This window comes from Haliotis rufescens, unplaced genomic scaffold (assembly GCF_023055435.1).
Source record: "Haliotis rufescens isolate VD_foot unplaced genomic scaffold, xgHalRufe1.0.p SCAF_6, whole genome shotgun sequence".
In the NCBI taxonomy this organism is placed as follows: domain Eukaryota; kingdom Metazoa; phylum Mollusca; class Gastropoda; order Lepetellida; family Haliotidae; genus Haliotis; species Haliotis rufescens.
Window position 1 is genome coordinate 2,850,024 of NW_025964334.1, and position 19,472 is coordinate 2,869,495.

At 45.9% G+C, this 19,472-nt stretch overlaps 1 protein-coding gene across 1 annotated transcript; it reads right to left on the minus strand.

The window, feature by feature from the left end:
- Positions 1-243: 243 nt before the first annotated feature.
- LOC125374671 (mucin-2-like) lies at positions 244-5,760 on the minus strand. Its single transcript, XM_048385878.1, has 5 exons — positions 5,644-5,760; positions 4,528-4,917; positions 3,056-4,387; positions 1,854-2,913; positions 244-1,760 (listed from the first exon to the last, which is right to left on the minus strand). Exons 1-5 carry the CDS (start codon positions 5,758-5,760, stop codon positions 244-246), a joined length of 4,416 nt encoding a protein of 1,471 aa, XP_048241835.1.
- Between the last annotated feature and the right edge of the window lie 13,712 nt (positions 5,761-19,472).

Genomic DNA, 19,472 nt, shown 5'->3' on the forward strand with positions numbered 1-19,472 from the left:
GGTGGTGTACGAGGAGAGTGTGGGTGTGTGTACTGGGATAGTGTGTCGCTGTTGTACTGGGAGGGAGTGTGGAGGTGTACTGGGAGAGTGTGGGGTGGTGTACTGGGAGAGAGTACTGTTGGTGTTCTGGGAGAGTGTGCGATGCTGTACTGGGAGAGTGTGTCGATGGGGTACTGGGAGAGTGTGTCGATGGTGTACTGGGAGATTGTGGGGTGGTGTACTGGGCGAGTGTTAGGTGGTGTACTAGGAGAATGTTGGGTGGTGTACAGGGCGAGTGTGGGGTGGTGTACTGGGCGAGTGTGGGGTGGTGTACTGGGCGAGTGTGGGGTGGTGCACTGGGCGAGTGTTGGGTGGTGTACTGGGAGAGTGTGTCGATGCTGTACTGCGAGAATGTTGCGTGGTGTACTGGGCGAGTGTGGGGTGGTGTACTGGGCGAGTGTGGGGTGGTGTACTGGGCGAGTGTGTCGATGGTGTACTGGGAGAGTGTGGGGTGGTGAACTGGGAGAGTGTGTCGATGGTGTACTGGGAGAGTGTCGGGTGGTGTACTGGGCGAGTGTGGAGTGGTGTACTGGGAGAGTGTGTCGATGGTGTACTGGGAGAGTGTGGGGTGGTGTACTGGGCGAGTGTGGAGTGGTGTACTGCGAGAGTATTGGGTGGTGTACTGGAGAGAGTATCGTTGGTGTACTGGGGGAGTGTGTCGTTGGTGTACTGGGAGAGTGTGTCGATGGTGTACTGAGAGAGTGTGGGGTGGTGTACTGGGCGAGTGTGTCGATGGTGTACTGGGAGAGCGTTGGGTGGTGTACTGGAGAGAGTATCGTTGGTGTACTGGGAGAGTGTGTCGATGATGTACTGGGAGAGCGTTGGTGAGAGTATCGTTGGTGTACTGGGAGAGTGTGTCGATGATGTACTGGGAGAGTGTGGGGTGGTGTACTGGGAGAGTGTTGGGTGGTGTACTGGGAGAGTGCTGGGTGGTGTACTGGAGAGAGTATCGTTGGTGTACTGGGAGAGTAAGTCGATGGTGTACTGGGCGAGTGTGGGGTTGTGTACTGGGAGAGTATTGGGTTGTGTACTGGAGAGAGTATTGGGTGGTGTACCGGAGAGAGTATCGTTGGTGTACTGGGGGTGTGCGTCGATGGTGTACTGGGAGAGTGTGTCGATGGTGTACTGGAGAGAGTATTGGGTGGTGTACTGGAGAGAGTATCGTTGGTGTACTGGGAGAGTGTGTCGATGGTGTACTGGGAGAGTGTGGGGTGGTGTACTGGGCGAGTGTGTCGATGGTGTACTGGGAGAGCGTTGGGTGGTGTACTGGAGAGAGTATCGTTGGTGTACTGGGAGAGTGTGTCGATGATGTACTGGGAGAGCGTTGGTGAGAGTATCGTTGGTGTACTGGGAGAGTGTGTCGATGATGTACTGGGAGAGTGTGGGTGGTGTACTGGGAGAGTGTTGGGTGGTGTACTGGGAGAGTGCTGGGTGGTGTACTGGAGAGAGTATCGTTGGTGTACTGGGAGAGTAAGTCGATGGTGTACTGGGCGAGTGTGGGGTGGTGTACTGGGAGAGTATTGGGTTGTGTACTGGAGAGAGTATTGGGTGGTGTACCGGAGAGAGTATCGTTGGTGTACTGGGGGAGTGCGTCGAGGGTGTACTGGGAGAGTGTGTCGATGGTGTACTGGAGAGAGTATTGGGTGGTGTACTGGAGAGAGTATCGTTGGTGTACTGGGAGAGTGTGTCGATGGTGTACTGGGAGAGTGTGGGGTGGTGTACTGGGAGATTGTGGGGTGGTGTACTGGGCGAGTGTTAGGTGGTGTACTAGGAGAATGTTGGGTGGTGTACAGGGCGAGTGTGGGGTGGTGTACTGGGCGAGTGTGGGGTGGTGTACTGGGCGAGTGTGGGGTGGTGCACTGGGCGAGTGTGGGGTGGTGTACTGGGAGAGTGTGTCGATGCTGTACTGCGAGAATGTTGCGTGGTGTACTGGGCGAGTGTGGGGTGGTGTACTGGGCGAGTGTGGGGTGGTGTACTGGGCGAGTGTGGGGTGGTGTACTGGGCGAGTGTGTCGATGGTGTACTGGGAGAGTGTGGGGTGGTGAACTGGGAGAGTGTGTCGATGGTGTACTGGGAGAGTGTGGGGTGGTGTACTGGGAGAGTGTGGGGTGGTGTACTGGGCGAGTGTGTCGATGGTGTACTGGGAGAGTGTGGGGTGGTGTACTGGGCGAGTGTGGAGTGGTGTACTGGGAGAGTGTGTCGATGGTGTACTGGGAGAGTGTGGGGTGGTGTACTGGGAGAGTGTGGAGTGGTGTACTGCGAGAGTATTGGGTGGTGTACTGGAGAGAGTATCGTTGGTGTACTGGGGGAGCGTGTCGTTGGTGTACTGGGAGAGTGTGTCGATGGTGTACTGAGAGAGTGTGGGGTGGTGTACTGGGCGAGTGTGTCGATGGTGTACTGGGAGAGCGTTGGTGAGAGTATCGTTGGTGTACTGGGAGAGTGTGTCGATGGTGTACTGGGAGAGTGTGGGGTGGTGTACTGGGAGAGTGTTGGGTGGTGTACTGGGAGAGTGCTGGGTGGTGTACTGGAGAGAGTATCGTTGGTGTACTGGGAGAGTGTGTCGATGGTGTACTGGGCGAGTGTAGGGTGGTGTTATGGGAGAGTGTGTCGATGGTGTACTGGGAGAGCGTTGGGTGGTGTACTGGAGAGAGTATCGTTGGTGTACTGGGAGAGTGTGTGGTGGTGTACTGGAGAGAGTATCGTTGGTGTACTGGGAGAGTAAGTCGATGGTGTACTGGGCGAGTGTTGGGTGGTGTACTGGGAGAGTATTGGGTTGTGTACTGGAGAGAGTATTGGGTGGTGTACCGGAGAGAGTATCGTTGGTGTACTGGGGGAGTGCGTCGATGGTGTACTGGGAGAGTGTGTCGATGGTGTACTGGAGAGAGTATTGGGTGGTGTACTGGAGAGAGTATCGTTGGTGTACTGGGAGAGTGTGTCGATGGTGTACTGGGAGAGTGTGGGGTGGTGTACTGGGAGAGTGTGTCGATGGTGTACTGGGAGAGTGTGGGGTGGTGTACTGGGCGAGTGTTGGGTGGTGTACTGGGAGAGTGTGTCGATGGTGTACTGGGAGAGTGTGGGGTGGTGTACTGGGCGAGTGTTGGGTGGTGTACTGCGAGAGTATTGGGTGGTGTACCGGAGAGAGTATCGTTGGTGTACTGGGGGAGTGCGTCGATGGTGTACTGGGAGAGTGTGTCGATGGTGTACTGGGAGAGTATTGGGTGGTGTACTGGAGAGAGTATCGTTGGTGTACTGGGAGAGTGTGTCGATGGTGTACTGGAGAGAGTATCGTTGGTGTACTGGAGAGAGTATCGTTGGTGTACTGGGAGAGTAAGTCGATGGTGTACTGGGCGAGTGTTGGGTGGTGTACTGGGAGAGTATTGGGTTGTGTACTGGAGAGAGTATTGGGTGGTGTACCGGAGAGAGTATCGTTGGTGTACTGGGGGAGTGCGTCGATGGTGTACTGGGAGAGTGTGTCGATGGTGTACTGGAGAGAGTATTGGGTGGTGTACTGGAGAGAGTATCGTTGGTGTACTGGGAGAGTGTGTCGATGGTGTACTGGGAGAGTGTGGGGTGGTGTACTGGGAGAGTGTGTCGATGGTGTACTGGGAGAGTGTGGGGTGGTGTACTGGGCGAGTGTTGGGTGGTGTACTGGGAGAGTGTGTCGATGGTGTACTGGGAGAGTGTGGGGTGGTGTACTGGGCGAGTGTTGGGTGGTGTACTGCGAGAGTATTGGGTGGTGTACCGGAGAGAGTATCGTTGGTGTACTGGGGGAGTGCATCGATGGTGTACTGGGAGAGTGTGTCGATGGTGTACTGGAGAGAGTATTGGGTGGTGTACTGGAGAGAGTATCGTTGGTGTACTGGGAGAGTGTGTCGATGGTGTACTGGGAGAGTGTGGGGTGGTGTACTGGGCGAGTGTTGGGTGGTGTACTGGGAGAGTGTGTCGATGGTGTACTGGGAGAGTGTGGGGTGGTGTACTGGGCGAGTGTTGGGTGGTGTACTGGGCGAGTGTTGGGTGGTGTACTGGGAGAGTGTGTCGATGGTGTACTGGGAGAGTGTGTCGATGGTGTACTGGGAGAGTGTGTCGTTGGTGTACTGGGAGAGTGTGGGATGGTGTACTGGGAGAGTGTTGGGTGGTGTACTGGAGAGAGTATCGTTGATGTACTGGGAGAGTGTGTCGATGGTGTACTGGGAGAGTGTGGGGTGGTGTACTGGGAGAGTGTGGGGTGGTGTATTGGGAGAGTGTGGGGTGGTGTACTGGGAGAGTGTGGGGTGGTGTACTGGGAGAGTGTTGGGTGGTGTACTGGAGAGAGTATCGTTGATGTACTGGGAGAGTGTGTCGATGGTGTACTGGGAGAGTGTGGGGTGGTGTACTGGGAGAGTGTGGGGTGGTGTATTGGGAGAGCGTGGGGTGGTGTACTGGGAGAGTGTGGGGTGGTGTACTGGGAGAGTGTTGGGTGGTGTACTGGAGAGAGTGTGGGGTGGTGTACTGGGAGAGTGTTGGGTGGTGTACTGGAGAGAGTATCGTTGATGTACTGGGAGAGTGTGTCGATGGTGTACTGGGAGAGTGTGGGGTGGTGTACTGGGAGAGTGTGGGGTGGTGTATTGGGAGAGTGTGGGGTGGTGTACTGGGAGAGTGTGGGGTGGTGTACTGGGAGAGTGTTGGGTGGTGTACTGGAGAGAGTATCGTTGATGTACTGGGAGAGTGTGTCGATGGTGTACTGGGAGAGTGTGGGGTGGTGTACTGGGAGAGTGTGGGGTGGTGTACTGGGAGAGTGTGGGGTGGTGTACCGGATGTGTGTGTCGATGGTGTACAGGGGGAGTGTGTCGATGGTGTACAGGGGGAGTGTGTCGATGGTGTACTTGGAGGTCGTGTCGGCCTTCGGTAATACAAAACTATCTCTCAGTGGGTCAAGTAGAAATCAATGGAAAACTGGAAGGTCAGTGGTGAGTAAATTAGCCTTGTAAATACTATACAGGTTAATTATATATACTTTTCAAATGCAAAAGTGATTTTAGATTTATAATTTATGTATCATATAAATAATCAACAGATGGTAATCAATTGTTCACAATTGGCACACATCATTGTCAGTGACCCAGGTTTCATATGGCACTCTTGGAACTGTGGAGTTTTAAGGTGAAGGTCACCTGTTCTGAATATCTTGTATGGCCAGCATTAGTGTGGGCACTGGCATCGACGTACCGTGGAAGTAATCAGGTCCCGAATTGTGGCCTGGGGAATGTTCACCCACTCAGCCTGCAGTGCTAAGGCCAACTTTTGGTGGTTCCGTGTTTTTTGCTGGCGTGCTCGCAATCGTTGATCTAGTGTATACCATACTTGTTCAGTTCGGTTTAAATCTGGAGACCTGGAGGGCCATGGCTGGACCTTGCCGTCTGGTCGTGTGAGGTCGGGCGTTGTATTGTTGCACAAATGACGTTCGCTTGTTTCATAATAGACGTGTGGTCGAAGAATCTCATCCGAGTAACGTTGTGTCGTTACATTCCCAAGACGTTGCACTATGTCAGTTCTACCAGTGAAGGAGGTGGCTACCCACATCATCACACTACCATCACCAAAACTGTCCACTTCCTGTTTCGTTCACCGCGACGTTCACCGCGACGCCTGGACACACGACGTCGAACATCCTCAAGGCGAAGCATAAGACGTGACTCGTCACTAAACCAAACTTGTCTCCATCGCAATTGTGGCCAAGCTCCATTGCCGTTGCAGCCGATGATGCAGGTGCATCAAAATAACACCTCGAGCTGGTCGTCTAGCGCGTGTGTTTCGGCGTCCGGCTCTGACGTAGCTCTGTTTTTGCGAGTTTTCCATCTTTTCAAATATTTCTGCAGTGTGAGTGAGTATGGTTTTACGCCACTTTTAGCAATATTCCAGCAATATCACGGCGGGGGACACCAGAAATGGGCTTCACACATTTTACCCATGTCGGGAATCGAACCCGGGTCTTCGGCGTGACGAGCGAACGCTTTAACCACTAGGCTACCCGACCGCCCCTCTGCAGTACTTCATTCTTTCCATACAATTCAATCCCAATCGATGCAGAAATGGCCATTGCTGATATTAATATTGTAAGGATGTCAGCAACACTCAGATATTTACGACTTGACTGTCTTTGCGTTTCTTTTTTTGCAGAGTATTTAACGAAGTAACAAACACAGTTTGGTCTTCTTTTCTTCTCACGACCTGAAAGCGCGTGTACTGCTTGAATTCTGTTACTACAGAACAGCATCCAAGAGAAGGAATTACATAGTGTACATTGAGAGTGTCAGAGTAGTTAGTTCCTGGCGCACGAATACTGAAATTTATACACTGTAACTTGGCGCTCCGTCATTTCAAAGTAAGTACATTTGGTTTGCAAAATAAAATAACCTGCAATGGATGTCCCCTGTATTAGTTTCAGATTAGGAGTACCATCCTTGTCTGCACCGCAATTAAACAAAGCACATATGATGTTTAAATCATCGCCACATGGTGTGCAAAAGATCGTCGTGGTTTCCTGCAAATACTGACTGGTTAAATACCTGCTATGTCTTGCTCAGCGTTTATCCTCCCGCTGTGGCTGACGAATTCAGTTTACAGTACACAATCGGAAGTGCGTTGTATCTATAGCAGAGACGCAAATGCAGCCTAAAAATGGTTCACCGAATTGTGACATTTCAAACTAATTCTTGTTTCATGGTCTAGATGCATCGGCTAAAACAACGTTCATCTGGATGAAGCCATCGGCAGACAGTGATATTGAATTTTTACATTTGATAGAGGGTTTTGTAAAACATTTGAAGTTTCACATTTGACAGAGGGTTGTGTCAAGCATTTGAAGTTTCACATTTGACAGAGGGTTGTGTCAAGTATTTGAAGTTTCACATTTGACAGAGGGTTGTGCGAAGTATTTGAAGTTTCACATTTAAGAGAGGGTTGTGTGAAGAATAGTGTATATTTGAAGTTTCACATTTGAGAGAGGGCTGGTGAAGTATTTGAAGTTTCACATTTGAGAGAGGGTTGTGTGAAGGTTTTGTGGTTTCACATTTGAGAGAGGGTTGTGTGAAGTATTTGAAGTTTCACATTTAACAGAAGGTTGTGTGAAGTATTTGAAGTTTCATATTTGACAAAGGGTTATGTGAAGTATTTGTAGTGTCACATTTGACAGAGGGTTGTGTGAAGTATTTGAAGTTTCACATTTGAGAGAGGGTTGTGTGAAGTATTTGAAGTTTCACATTAGACAGAGAGTTGTGTGAAGTATTTGAAGTTTCACATTTGACAGAGGGTTTTGTGAAGTATTTGAAGTTTCATATTTGACAAAGGGTTATGTGAAGTATTTGTAGTGTCACATTTGACAGAAGGTTGTGTGAAGTATTTGAAGTTTCATATTTAAGAGAGAGTTGTGTGAAGTATTTGTAGTTTCACATTTGAGAGAGGGTTGTATGAAGTATTTGAAGTTTAACATTTGAGAGAGGGTAGTGTGAAGGTTTTGTGGTTTCACATTTGGGAGAGGATTGTGTGAAGTATTTGAAGTGTCACATTAGACAGAGAGTTGTGTGAAGGATTTGAAGTTTCATATTTAAGAGAGGGTTGTGTGAAGTATTTGTTATTTCACATTGAGAGAGGTTTTTTGTAAAGTATTTGAAGTTTTACATTTGACAGAGGGTTGTGTGAAGCATTTGAAGTTTCACATTTGAGAGAGGGTTTTTGTAAAGAATTGAAGTTTCACATTTTAGAGAGGGTCGTGTGAATTATTTGAAGTTCCACATTTGAAAGAGGTTTGTGTGAAGTATTCGAAAGTTCACATTTGACAGAAGGTTCTGAGAAATATTCGAAGTTTCACATTTGACACGGGGTTGTGTGAAGTGTTTGAAGTTTCGCATTTGACAAAGGGTTGTGTTAAGTATTTCTAGTATCACATTTGGGAGTTGCGTGTATGAAATCTTTGCAGTCTCATTTGACAGAAAAGTAGATTTTGTATTGATTTTGCAGTTTTCACATTGACTGGTGGGCGAACGTGGATATTTTGAATTTTACGTTTGACAGAGGAGAAGGTAAAGTACACGTGTACTCATAACTGACAGTGGGGATTAGTCATGTCTCATTCTAAACGCAAGGGTGTTAAACGTTTGTGTAAGTAAGACATGCGGAGAACGTATTTCTTTAAAATGCAAAAACCTTTGAGTCAAAGTAAATAATATATTAATACAGTACTTGATGCGTCAACATTACATGGCAGCTATCTGTCGGAACACATGTTAATCCTATGTTTATAAATATATTTATTAACAAAATCATTGACAGAAATCAATGGAGATGTAACTGATGAATCTCATAGTATCTCTACTTAACGACTTATCACGGTACTTAGCGAGTCAGAAATACTTTTAATGTTAAAGCAACGGACAGACAAAATAGCATCGTTTGTCGTAAAGCTTCAGTAATGATACCTGCCAATACATCACGCTGGATGTCGACACATTGTAGTTAATCAAGTGTAACACTCGCCTTGTCTTTAACGAAGTTAATACAGGCGGAATGAAGAACTATAGAGGCACATATTGTGTATTTAGCTCAGAAAAGATAAACGATGAAAATAGTGACATATCTTATGCATTTAGCTTAGAGAAAATAAGCACGGAAGGCATACAGTGATATATCTCATGTATGCATCTTAGAGAAGATAAGCAATGGCGAAATATAGAGGGATATAGAAAATGCGTTTCATGTAAGCAGCTTTGAGAATATAAACCATGAAGATACATGGAAATATATCTTATGTATGTATCTTAGAGAAGATAAGCAACGGAAACATATAGAGGGATAGAAATATAGAGATATGCCTTGTGGGTGCAGTTGAGAGAAAATAATGCGATTGTCCATCAGTTGTCCTTGATGGTTTTTTTACGATTGCCTCCGATATCTTGTTTAAGCATATGTCATTCTCACTTAATGCTGCTCGACATTTAACTATATTATGTTTCAGAACGGATATATATTTTGGCAAAATGCAAAGAAAATTACATTAAGGCGTGACAGCAGATAGGATTACGTTACTTTTCCCCACTTCTTGTCAAAATATCTAATTATTTTCAACGTGCCATGCAAGGAAATCTTATTCTGTAATTAAATGTCGTTTGCTCAAGGGAGGAGAGATGCAGAACACAACAGGAGATTCCCTAGACATCTTTCAATTTTATTAAACATGACAGTTAAACTTTTACGTATCTAGGAAACCCAGTGTCAAGGCTGAGTGTCAGCGTAAGGCTAGGTGTTAGTGCAAGGCTGAGTGTCAGTGTAAGTCTAAGCGCAAGTGTGAGGCTAGGTGTTAGTGTAAGGCTATGTGTTATTGTAAGGCTAAGTGTTAGTGTAAGGCTGAGTGTCAGTGTAAGGTTGAGGGTCAGTGTAAGGCTAAGTGTTAGTGTAAGGCTGAGTGTCAGTGTGAGGTTGAGGGTCAGTGTAAGGTTGAGTGTCAGTGTAAGGCTGAGAGTCAGTGTAAGGCTAAGTGTCAGTGTAAGGCTAAGTGTTAGTGTAAGGCTAAGTGTCAGTGTAAGGCTGAGTTTCAGTGTAAGGCTGAGAGTCAGTGTAAGGCTAAGTGTTAGTGTAAGGCTAAGGGTCAGTGTAAGGCTAAGTGTCAGTGTAAGGCTGAGAGTCAGTGTAAGGCTAAGTGTCAGTGTAAGGCTAAGTGTTAGTGTAAGGCTAAGTGTCAGTGTAAGGCTAAGTGTCAGTGTAAGGCTAAGTGTCAGTGTAAGGCTAAGTGTCAGTGTAAGGCTGAGTGTCAGTGTAAGGCTGAGTGTCAGTGTAAGGCTAAGTGTCAGTGTAAGGCTGAGAGTCAGTGTAAGGCTAAGAGTCAGTGTAAGGCTGAGGGTCAGTGTAAGGCTAAGAGTCAGTGTAAGGCTAAGGGTCAGTGTAAGGCTGAGTGTCAGTGTAAGGCTAAGAGTCAGTGTAAGGCTAAGGGTCAGTGTAAGGCTAAGTGTCAGTGTAAGGCTGAGAGTCAGTGTAAGGCTAAGGGTCAGTGTAAGGCTAAGTGTTAGTGTAAGGCTAAGTGTCAGTGTAAGGCTTAGTGTCAGTGTAAGGCTAAGTGTCAGTGTAAGGCTAAGTGTCAGTGTAAGGCTAAGTGTCAGTGCAAGGCTGAGTGTCAGTGTAAGTCTAAGCGCAAGTGTGAGGCTAGGTGTTAGTGTAAGGCTATGTGTTATTGTCAGGCTAAGTGTTAGTGTAAGGCTGAGTGTCAGTGTAAGGTTGAGGGTCAGTGTAAGTCTAAGTGTTAGTGTAAGGCTGAGTGTCAGTGTAAGGTTGAGGGTCAGTGTAAGGTTGAGTGTCAGTGTAAGGCTGAGAGTCAGTGTAAGGCTAAGTGTCAGTGTAAGGCTAAGTGTTAGTGTAAGGCTAAGTGTCAGTGTAAGGCTAAGTGTCAGTGTAAGGCTGAGTTTCAGTGTAAGGCTGAGAGTCAGTGTAAGGCTAAGTGTTAGTGTAAGGCTAAGGGTCAGTGTAAGGCTAAGTGTCAGTGTAAGGCTGAGAGTCAGTGTAAGGCTAAGTGTCAGTGTAAGGCTAAGTGTTAGTGTAAGGCTAAGTGTCAGTGTAAGGCTAAGTGTCAGTGTAAGGCTAAGTGTCAGTGTAAGGCTAAGTGTCAGTGTAAGGCTAAGTGTCAGTGTAAGGCTGAGTGTCAGTGTAAGGCTAAGTGTCAGTGTAAGGCTGAGAGTCAGTGTAAGGCTAAGAGTCAGTGTAAGGCTGAGGGTCAGTGTAAGGCTAAGAGTCAGTGTAAGGCTAAGGGTCAGTTTAAGGCTGAGTGTCAGTGTAAGGCTAAGAGTCAGTGTAAGGCTAAGGGTCAGTGTAAGGCTAAGTGTCAGTGTAAGGCTGAGAGTCAGTGTAAGGCTAAGGGTCAGTGTAAGGCTAAGTGTTAGTGTAAGGCTAAGTGTCAGTGTAAGGCTAAGGGTCAGTGTAAGGCTAAGTGTCAGTGTAAGGCTAAGTGTCAGTGTAAGGCTAAGTGTCAGTGTAAGTTTGAGGGTTAGTGTAAGGCTAAGTGTCAGTGTAAAGCTGAGTGTCAGTGTAAGGTTGAGTGCCAGTGTAAGCTAAGTGTCAGTGTAAGGCTAAGTGTCAGTGTAAGATTGAGGGTTAGTGTAAGGTTGAGGGTTAGTGTAAAGCTGAGTGTCAGTGTAAAGCTGAGTGTCAGTCTATGTGATTGAATGGGTTTAACGCCGCTTTAAACCAGTATTCCAGTTATATCACGGAGTGTCAGCTTAATGTGGGAGGAAAGCCCGAAGTGATGCAGGTCTCAGACGTTTACCACTTTGGTGAAACCCACGAGCACGAGTATGGTGCTGGCAAACCTAGAAACATAATCGGGGCTAACCGGGATTCGAACCCACCATCATAGGTTTCTGGCGTGCCCAAAGGACGCAAATCTGCACAGCGAATCGCGGCGCATTTGACGACTGGGCACCCGCGCCTCCTAGGTGTCAGTGTAAGCTAAGTGTAAATGTATGACTACGGTAAAGGCTATGTGAAAGGACAAGGTTGAGGGTTAGTCGACACATTATTGCATACCTATCAAAATATCACCTGTAGTAATAGTATAGAAGACAAATCAGACACGAGAACAGAATTCAGTATCACATCAAACACTAAAGTAATTAATATTTAAAACAGGTAAGAGCATAAATTGTTAGATGATTCCAAATGAAAAAAAAGGTTTAAAAAACCCCGTTTTATTCAAGAACTGTTCTGCAAGCGATTATAGCCAATAAAGGCCTCGAACAGATGGAAATTAAAATTCAGCGGGAAACCTACTTGTGAACATCTTCTGCCATGTCAAAATATGACATGGATCAACATGTAGCTCCAGTAATTGAATTAAATCGAATCACCAAGGGATAAAGATATAAAATGGCGTGTGGTTTGAGGACCTCAAGAAAGCCGGGGTGCTGACTGTGCGTCAATATGTTTTGTCCGGCACCTGGCGGGATGACGATAGGTTGAGCTGTGTGTGTCGTCAGCTGGCCTCGACTGTTTACACTGCAGATTACCTATTACAAATAGTCATACAGATTCGGGGCTCATTTCTCTCCTAACCGAGCCCAAAGAATGTATATTTGTCAGCCGTGCTCGTCAGATTGCAACACCAGTACGGCGTGGCCATATATATATATTAGTTGTGTGGTCCTGTTGCAGCGGTTTGATCAGTCGAGGATACTACTCTAAGTGAGCTGTGTTTTCCAATTAGACAGGTGATCGGGGCATTTGTTGCCGCTGTGTGTGTCGCCGGCGCAACCCTGCCGTCGGGGCAGTCGTTTCCCTAAGCCTTTGAACAAAGATCTGCGTTTCCTGGGACGCTGCTTGTTGGCTTCACAGTGTCAATCAACTCACCTCTTTACCCATGCTGCACTACATATGTCAATCATTTCTCCCTCCATTCTTAGCTGCACTAGGCCTGTCAGTCATTTCTCCGTTCTGCCATTTGCTGCATTAGATCTTTTAATCATTTCCCCGTCCGACACTTACTGCAATATACCTTGCAATCACTCACCCCATCCCACCTCCTCCATGCACTACACCTGTCAATCATTTCTCCTTCCTGGCCTTGCTGCACTGAACTGTCAATCATTTCTCCCTCCTTACCTTGCTGCACTAGACATGTCAATCATTTCTCCCTCCTGGCCTTGTTGCACTACACCTGTCAATCATTGCTCCTTCCTGGCCTTGCTGCACGAGACCTGTCAATAATTTATCCCTCCTGACCTTGTTGCACTAGACCTGTCAATCATTTCTCTCTTCAGACCTCGTTGCACTAGACCTGTCAATCATTGCTCCCTCCTGACCTTGCTGCATTAGACCTGTCAATCATTTCTCCCTCATGATCTTGTTGCACTAGACATGTCAATCATTTTTCCTACCTGACGTTGCTGCAATAGTCCTGTCAATCATTTCTCTCCCTTGCCTTCTTGCACTACACCTGTCAATTATTTTTCCCTCCTGACGTTGCTGCACTAGACCTGTCAATCATTTCTCCCTTCTGACCTTGCTGCACTAGATCTCTGAATCATTTCTCCCTCCTGACGTTGCTGCACTACACCTGTCAATCATTTCTCCCTCCTGACCTTGCTACACTACACCTGTCAATCATTTCTCCCTCCTGACCTTGCTTCACTACTAATGTCAATCATTTCTCCCTCCTGACCTTGCTTCACTATACATGTCAATCATTTCTCCCTCCTGACCTTTCTTCACTACACCTGTCAATCATTCTCCCTCCTGACCTTGCTTCACTACACCTGTCAACCTGTTCTCCCTCCTGACGTTGCTGCACTACACCTGTCAATCATTTCTCCCTCCTGACCTTGCTTCACTACACCTGTCAATCATTTCTCCCTCCTGACCTTGCTTCACTACACATGTCAATCATTTCTCCCTCCTGACCTTGCTTCCCTACACCTGTCAATCATTTCTTCCTCCTGACCTTGCTTCACTACACCTGTCAATCATTTCTCCCTCATGACCTTGCTTCACTACACATGTCAATCATTTCTCCCTCCTGACCTTGCTTCACTACACCTGTCAATCATTTCTCCCTCCTGAACTTGCTTCACTACACATGTCAATCATTTCTCCCTCATGACCTTGCTTCACTACTCATGTCAATCATTTCTCCCTCCTGAACTTGCTTCACTACACCTGTCAATCATTTTCCCTCCTGACCTTGCTGCACTACACCTGTCAAGCATTTGTCCCTCCTGACCTTGCTTCACTACACCTGTCAATCATTTCTCCCTCCTGACCTTGCTTCACTACACCTGTCAACCTGTTCTCCCTCCTGACCTTGCTTCACTACACCTGTCAATCATTTCTCCCTCCTGACCTTGCTTCACTACACCTGTCAATCATTTCTCCCGCCTGACCTTGCTTCACTACACCTGTCAATCATTTCTCCCTCCTGACCTTGCTTCACTACACCTGTCAATCTGTTCTCCCTCCTTACGTTGCTGCACTAGACCTGTCAATCATTTCTCCCCCTCGCCTTCTTGCACTACACCTGTCAATCATTTCTCCCTCCCGACCCTGCTGCACTAGACCTGACAGTATTACTCTGTCACGCCCTTGCGTCACCAGAGGCAACAGTGGATCTATTAAACCGCAAACGAATCTGTGCATTATTGATCGCATTTTTTTGGTGTTTACACATAATTAAATTGACCCGTGAAGATTCCCGGGGTAGTATAGGTCTTCAGCAACCCATACTTGCCGTAAAAGGCGACTATACTTGTCGCAAAAGGCGACTAACGGGATCGGGTGGTTAGGCTCGCTGACTTGGTGGATACATGTCATCGATCCCAACTGCGTGGATCGATGCTCATGATGTCAATCACTGGATTGTCTGGTCCAGACTCGATTGTTTTACAGACCGCCGTCATATAGCTGGAATATTGCTGAGTGCGGCGTTAAACAACAAATAAACAAACAACATAACCAAATTGATCAAATTTGATGTGATGTTGGCCGCTTGCAATCCAGGTCAACAATCCAGGTCAAACGATGTTATTTTGGCGTCGGTCGAAGATTCTAGTCAATTCCAATTTCACCGGTGTAGTAATGATCGTTATATTTATCAATTTATTGGTTGTATATCATCCTCATGCGTTAATATTTATACAATGTTGAACAAACAAAATACACATTTAAGAGTTTTCCGTGTTAATTGTGCTGTCTATTTTGGATTTACTCAGGTCACGTGAAAAAGAAAAGTGCATGTGCATTTCTCCTATAAAAACACGCAGTTATCGCTGTGTCAATAATCACGTGGAATATGAGTCTTTGTCGGGGGGATCAGATCTGATTAGGGCTCACTGTCATCATTACGTGTTTACGTGTTTATCGTGATTCTAGCCGTGACAATATGGGTAATAAAACTCTGATATACCTTGCTACCATGCAGCGAAAAGTACTTACTTACTTACTTACTTATTGAATAAAACATTTGAACACAACGATATATATACAAAAAAAACATATATCAAAACACAAGATCTTTCGCCGATGTACAAATGTTTTACTTACTTCAGTATTGATTATAACATTTGGTCACAATGAACCTCCTCGGATAGGTCAAATATATCGTTGAGTTCAAACGTCTTATTCAATATGTAAACAAGTAAGTAACAAAGTACATCCGCAGCATGGTAGCAAAGTATATTTTTGTACAAATTTATAGCGACAACAGTACTGTTATTTGTGGTTTGGATAGTGTGCTGACATAACTACGAACCGCGATGGCAGAAGAATCATCCTGGCCGAGATACCGAAAATGTCAACATGGATGCTAAGCGATAATAATTTATTGATATTAGAAATAATCACTGTTGTTTGTCAGTGAATGGTACTGTTTAACAGTGATTGTAGCTGTGTTGCATTGTTTTTGTAGGGATTCGGTAGACGCTAATTACATTGTGTTTAGACAGTGATCAGTCAGCAGGAAGTTGCAGCTAGGCTTGCTTGACAATGGTATAAGGACCTTACCGAAACGCCGCCTACACAGTACATGCACAAGTTGTTTTCCCTAAATTGTGTCTACTTTGACACTATGCTTCAATCTGCCACTGTATAAACTAAAACAAATTGAAAACTGATGCCGACTGAGCGGAGATTAACTTGCGTCGTGTCACGGGACCACGTAATCGGTACCTGCACATTCCTATATATGTCCCAATTTATCCGCTGCCGCCCGTTTCACTGAAAGTAGGTCCCAGCCAGCTGTCATCCATTGTTTATAGTTGTTCCAACTGGCAAGGCTTTAAATAAAAAACATTCTTGTAAGCATCACTGCGTAAATTGTTTGATCAAAGAACTTGGTATAAGTGACATAAAATAAAGGACTCACATAAGGCCAGTATGTTAAGTGATGATGACATCTGCCCCAAACCACGCATCAGTACAGGCTTGGCTCTAAAACCTGAAGACGTGTCCATTTTTCTTTGGTACTGGATTCCAAAGCTCCATCGAAATCCGTACAAAGGTAGGTGTATTTCCGGTCCAGCAAATGTACCACCAAATCCCTGTCTCAAAGAGTAACTATTATACTTAAAACAATCAATGAAGGACTTTCTTTACGTTCACAAAAAGTATTTGAAACAAGCGGAATAAAAACCATGTGGAATCTTCAAAACTCAAAGGGCTTGCTTGGAATTTTGAAATTTCAGAGACGGGCAAATTCAGTTTCTGTCAAAACATTTGATTTTTTTCTTTGTACACCACTATACCTCACAACAAACTTAAAGAAAAACTTCATTCCGGCATTTGTCACTGAGCGTTGTGACCACAGTTTAAGTTACATATTTGTATACGTGTTCAGAGGTTCGGAGCAATTTGCAAAAATGAACGCAAATGTCATCTGAAGTTTACCGAGAAAACAATATGTGAGAGTGAAATTTGGGGTAAGACGTTCAGGCATGAATTTGTGCCCCCCTTCCTGCTGATCTCTTTCTTTAAGCATTCGATTTGGAATTTCTGCTCGGATTGACAAAGCCAAAAACAAAGTGAGTGAGTGAGTTGGGTTTAACGCCGCTTTTAACAGTATTCCAGTTATATCGCGGCGTGTCAGCTTAATGTGGGAGGAAAGCCCGAAGTGATGCAGGTCTCAGACGTTTACCACCTCGTTGAAACCCACGAGCACGGGTATGGTGCTGACAAACATAGTAACATAATCGGGGTGAACCGGGATTCGAACCCACAATCATAGGTTTCTGGCGTGCCCAAGGGACGCATAACAAGTGACAAAAAACTCTTCACGAGACTCTATGGCAAGAAAGGTGACTTCCACTTTCCGATTATCAACTTTATTTCGAGCAATATTTAAGCAGTTCCAGCCTTCGGCGTCTACTTTTCACAACGTCCGAGGTACTATCGAGCATTAAAAGGTGATTGGTCTGTTTGATAAAGTGAAGCAACTGCGGTTTTCAGTCGTGTAAGTGTTGGAATTGGACCGGATTTGCTCCCTCTTTCGTTTGGTTTGCAATAGAAGGCTCCTTCATACACCTATACAAGTCCTTTGCGGAAAAGACATTGCTCTACATTGTGTGTTTGAGAAATGTGCCAACTTTCGTTTTTGGCGTAAATGTGCAGGTCTTTTGAAGCACTTTGCAGTGACCAAATCTCTTGAAGTCTTTTGAAAACACTGAAAGAGTTACATTGGCTATCCAGCTATGTTAAAATAACCACCATGGTGTCACGCATGCTCGTGTGGTAGCATGCTCAAACGGTTGTATTTCCCTAACGACCCTTTATAGGTGTATCGAATTTGTTATCAAAAGTCTTAGAATTTGGAGGGCTAACGAACGAGCCGCCGTGCACTAAAATCGCTTAATATTTGAGTGAGTGAGTGAGTATGGTTTTACGCCGCTTTTAGCAATATTCCAGCAATATCACGGCGTGGGAGACCAGAAATGGGCTTCACACATTGTACCCATGTCGGGAATCGAACCCGGGTCTTCAGCGTGACGAGCGAACGCTTTAACCACCAGGCTACCCGACCGCCCCCTTAATATTTGAGAAAAGTGTGTTTTTTACCTCTCCAGCAAAAAACATCCAAGTTTTGTTTTTAAATCCGTGTTCAATTTTTTTTTCAATTCTTTATTTCAGTATAAAGGCCATAGACCCACGTACAAATACTCATTGAAAAATACAGTATGAGGCAGATGACAGAGGGTATTAAGTGACAGTATTTCGGATTGCAAGTGCGTCCAGTATATACTTAACACAATTAGTTACAATACTAGTGCGGTTACAAGATAATAGTGTATTATATTTAAATAAAGTAGGATTGGAAGAGTAATAAATAGGTAAATACTTATTTCTTAAATATCTGTAACATGGGCAGACAAGCATAAAATGAAACTCATCTTCAATTTCCTGTAAATTACAAAATCTGCACTGCCTATTACAGTACTCTGTACCGCATCTTCTACCTAAAATTACCATTAGTGGCAACTCGCCAACTCTTAACAAACAAAACATACGTCTATAATCCGAGTCGTCTATTATTGAGGTCGTATATATTTTGGTCAGATTTATTACAGGGCGTTAAGGTCGGGTATCGGTTTTATATCGTGTTAACAGGACATCCCTTGAGAGGTTTCATGTGATGTAAAGACGCATATGCATCACAAAAAACATTACACTGGAAATATTTTGGGAGATGTATTGTTACTTTTGTATTGTTAGGTTTATTTACAGGTGCAGACTCGACAATTATCTTATATCGAAGGACCGCCTCCGCGGTCAAGTGGTAGAGCGTCCGCCCGGAGAGGGGAGGTCCGGGGTTTGATCCCCGGCCGCGTTATACCAAAAGACGTTAAAAGATGGTACTTGTTGTTACCCTGTCTGGCGCTCGGCACTAAAGGGTTAAAACAAGGACTGGTCGGCTCGGAGTCAGTATACTGTGTCTGAGTGGGGTATTTATGATAAACTGCGGCATGGTATATTAGTGTGCTAGCACTATAAATCGGCATCAGTCCGGACTTGTACAAGTAGCAACACACACACGTTCATGCACGTCGCTATATAAGTGGAATAATCTTGGAAGCGACGTGAAACCAAATTTCACCTCACCCCACCTCTTATATCGAATGCGTAAATGGACAGGAACGAGCATAAATCGGCAAAATACAGTCACAAAGTATACGTTTGACGTAAAACGATAGCATCCGCGGGTACCACAAACTGCTCCTGTCCCTGGTGTTGTCACAACATCAGATAAAATATTCCGAAAGATAATAACAATTCCGAGACAGGTGCAACGTTGACATCCCAAGTGGTGACAGGACTAACCCACTTGGTATCTGCTGGGGCAAGGGACGTGTTCCGGGCGACCAATGGAAGTGTTCACCCAGGTCGTAGCCCCAGGATAAGGTGACGTGCGGTGAAGTAGGTGATTAACGTCGCGTTCAAGAATATTGCACTTATAAAGCGGCACGTGCACGTGCGTGCGTGCGTGCGTGCGTGCGTGCGTGCGTGCATGCATGCGTGTGTGCGTGGGTGGCTGCTTCTGCTAGTCCGGACTGAAGCAGTCAGAGACAGTATGCAGGCTCCAAAACGACCAGTCCTTGCTTTTTTTTCAAAATGCCGAGCGCCAGAATGGGGAGCAACATGCACCAGCTGTTAATGTTTTGGGTATGACGTCCGCGACAGGCGATCGAACCACTGACCTTTTGGGCAGACGCTCTGGACACTAAACCATTTAGGCGATACCGCACGATTAGGCAAAGACGACCGGCTATATAATTTAGGATGCGATGACATGCATCCACCAAGTCCAACCACCCGATCCCGTTAGTCGCCTCTTACTAAAAGCATGGGTTGCTAGAGACCGATTCTAACCGGATGTTCACGGGTTCAGTGTCTACTCGGAAAGTTGGAAGGTGGCGGTGGAACGACGAAGGCTTCCAGTTT

Bases quoted from the DNA above. Each gene is read 5' to 3' on its own strand.
- LOC125374671 (XM_048385878.1), bottom strand. From the start codon at position 5,760: ATGGAGCTTGGCCACAATTGCGATGGAGACAAGTTTGGTTTAGTGACG. The intron at 4,918-5,643 runs GTGAACGAAACA...GTATTACCGAAG, and splicing joins GCGTCGCGGTGAACGTCGCG to GCCGACACGACCTCCAAGTA. The intron at 2,914-3,055 runs GTACACCACCCC...TACTCTCTCCAG, and splicing joins CACCACCCAACACTCGCCCA to TACACCATCGACACACTCTC.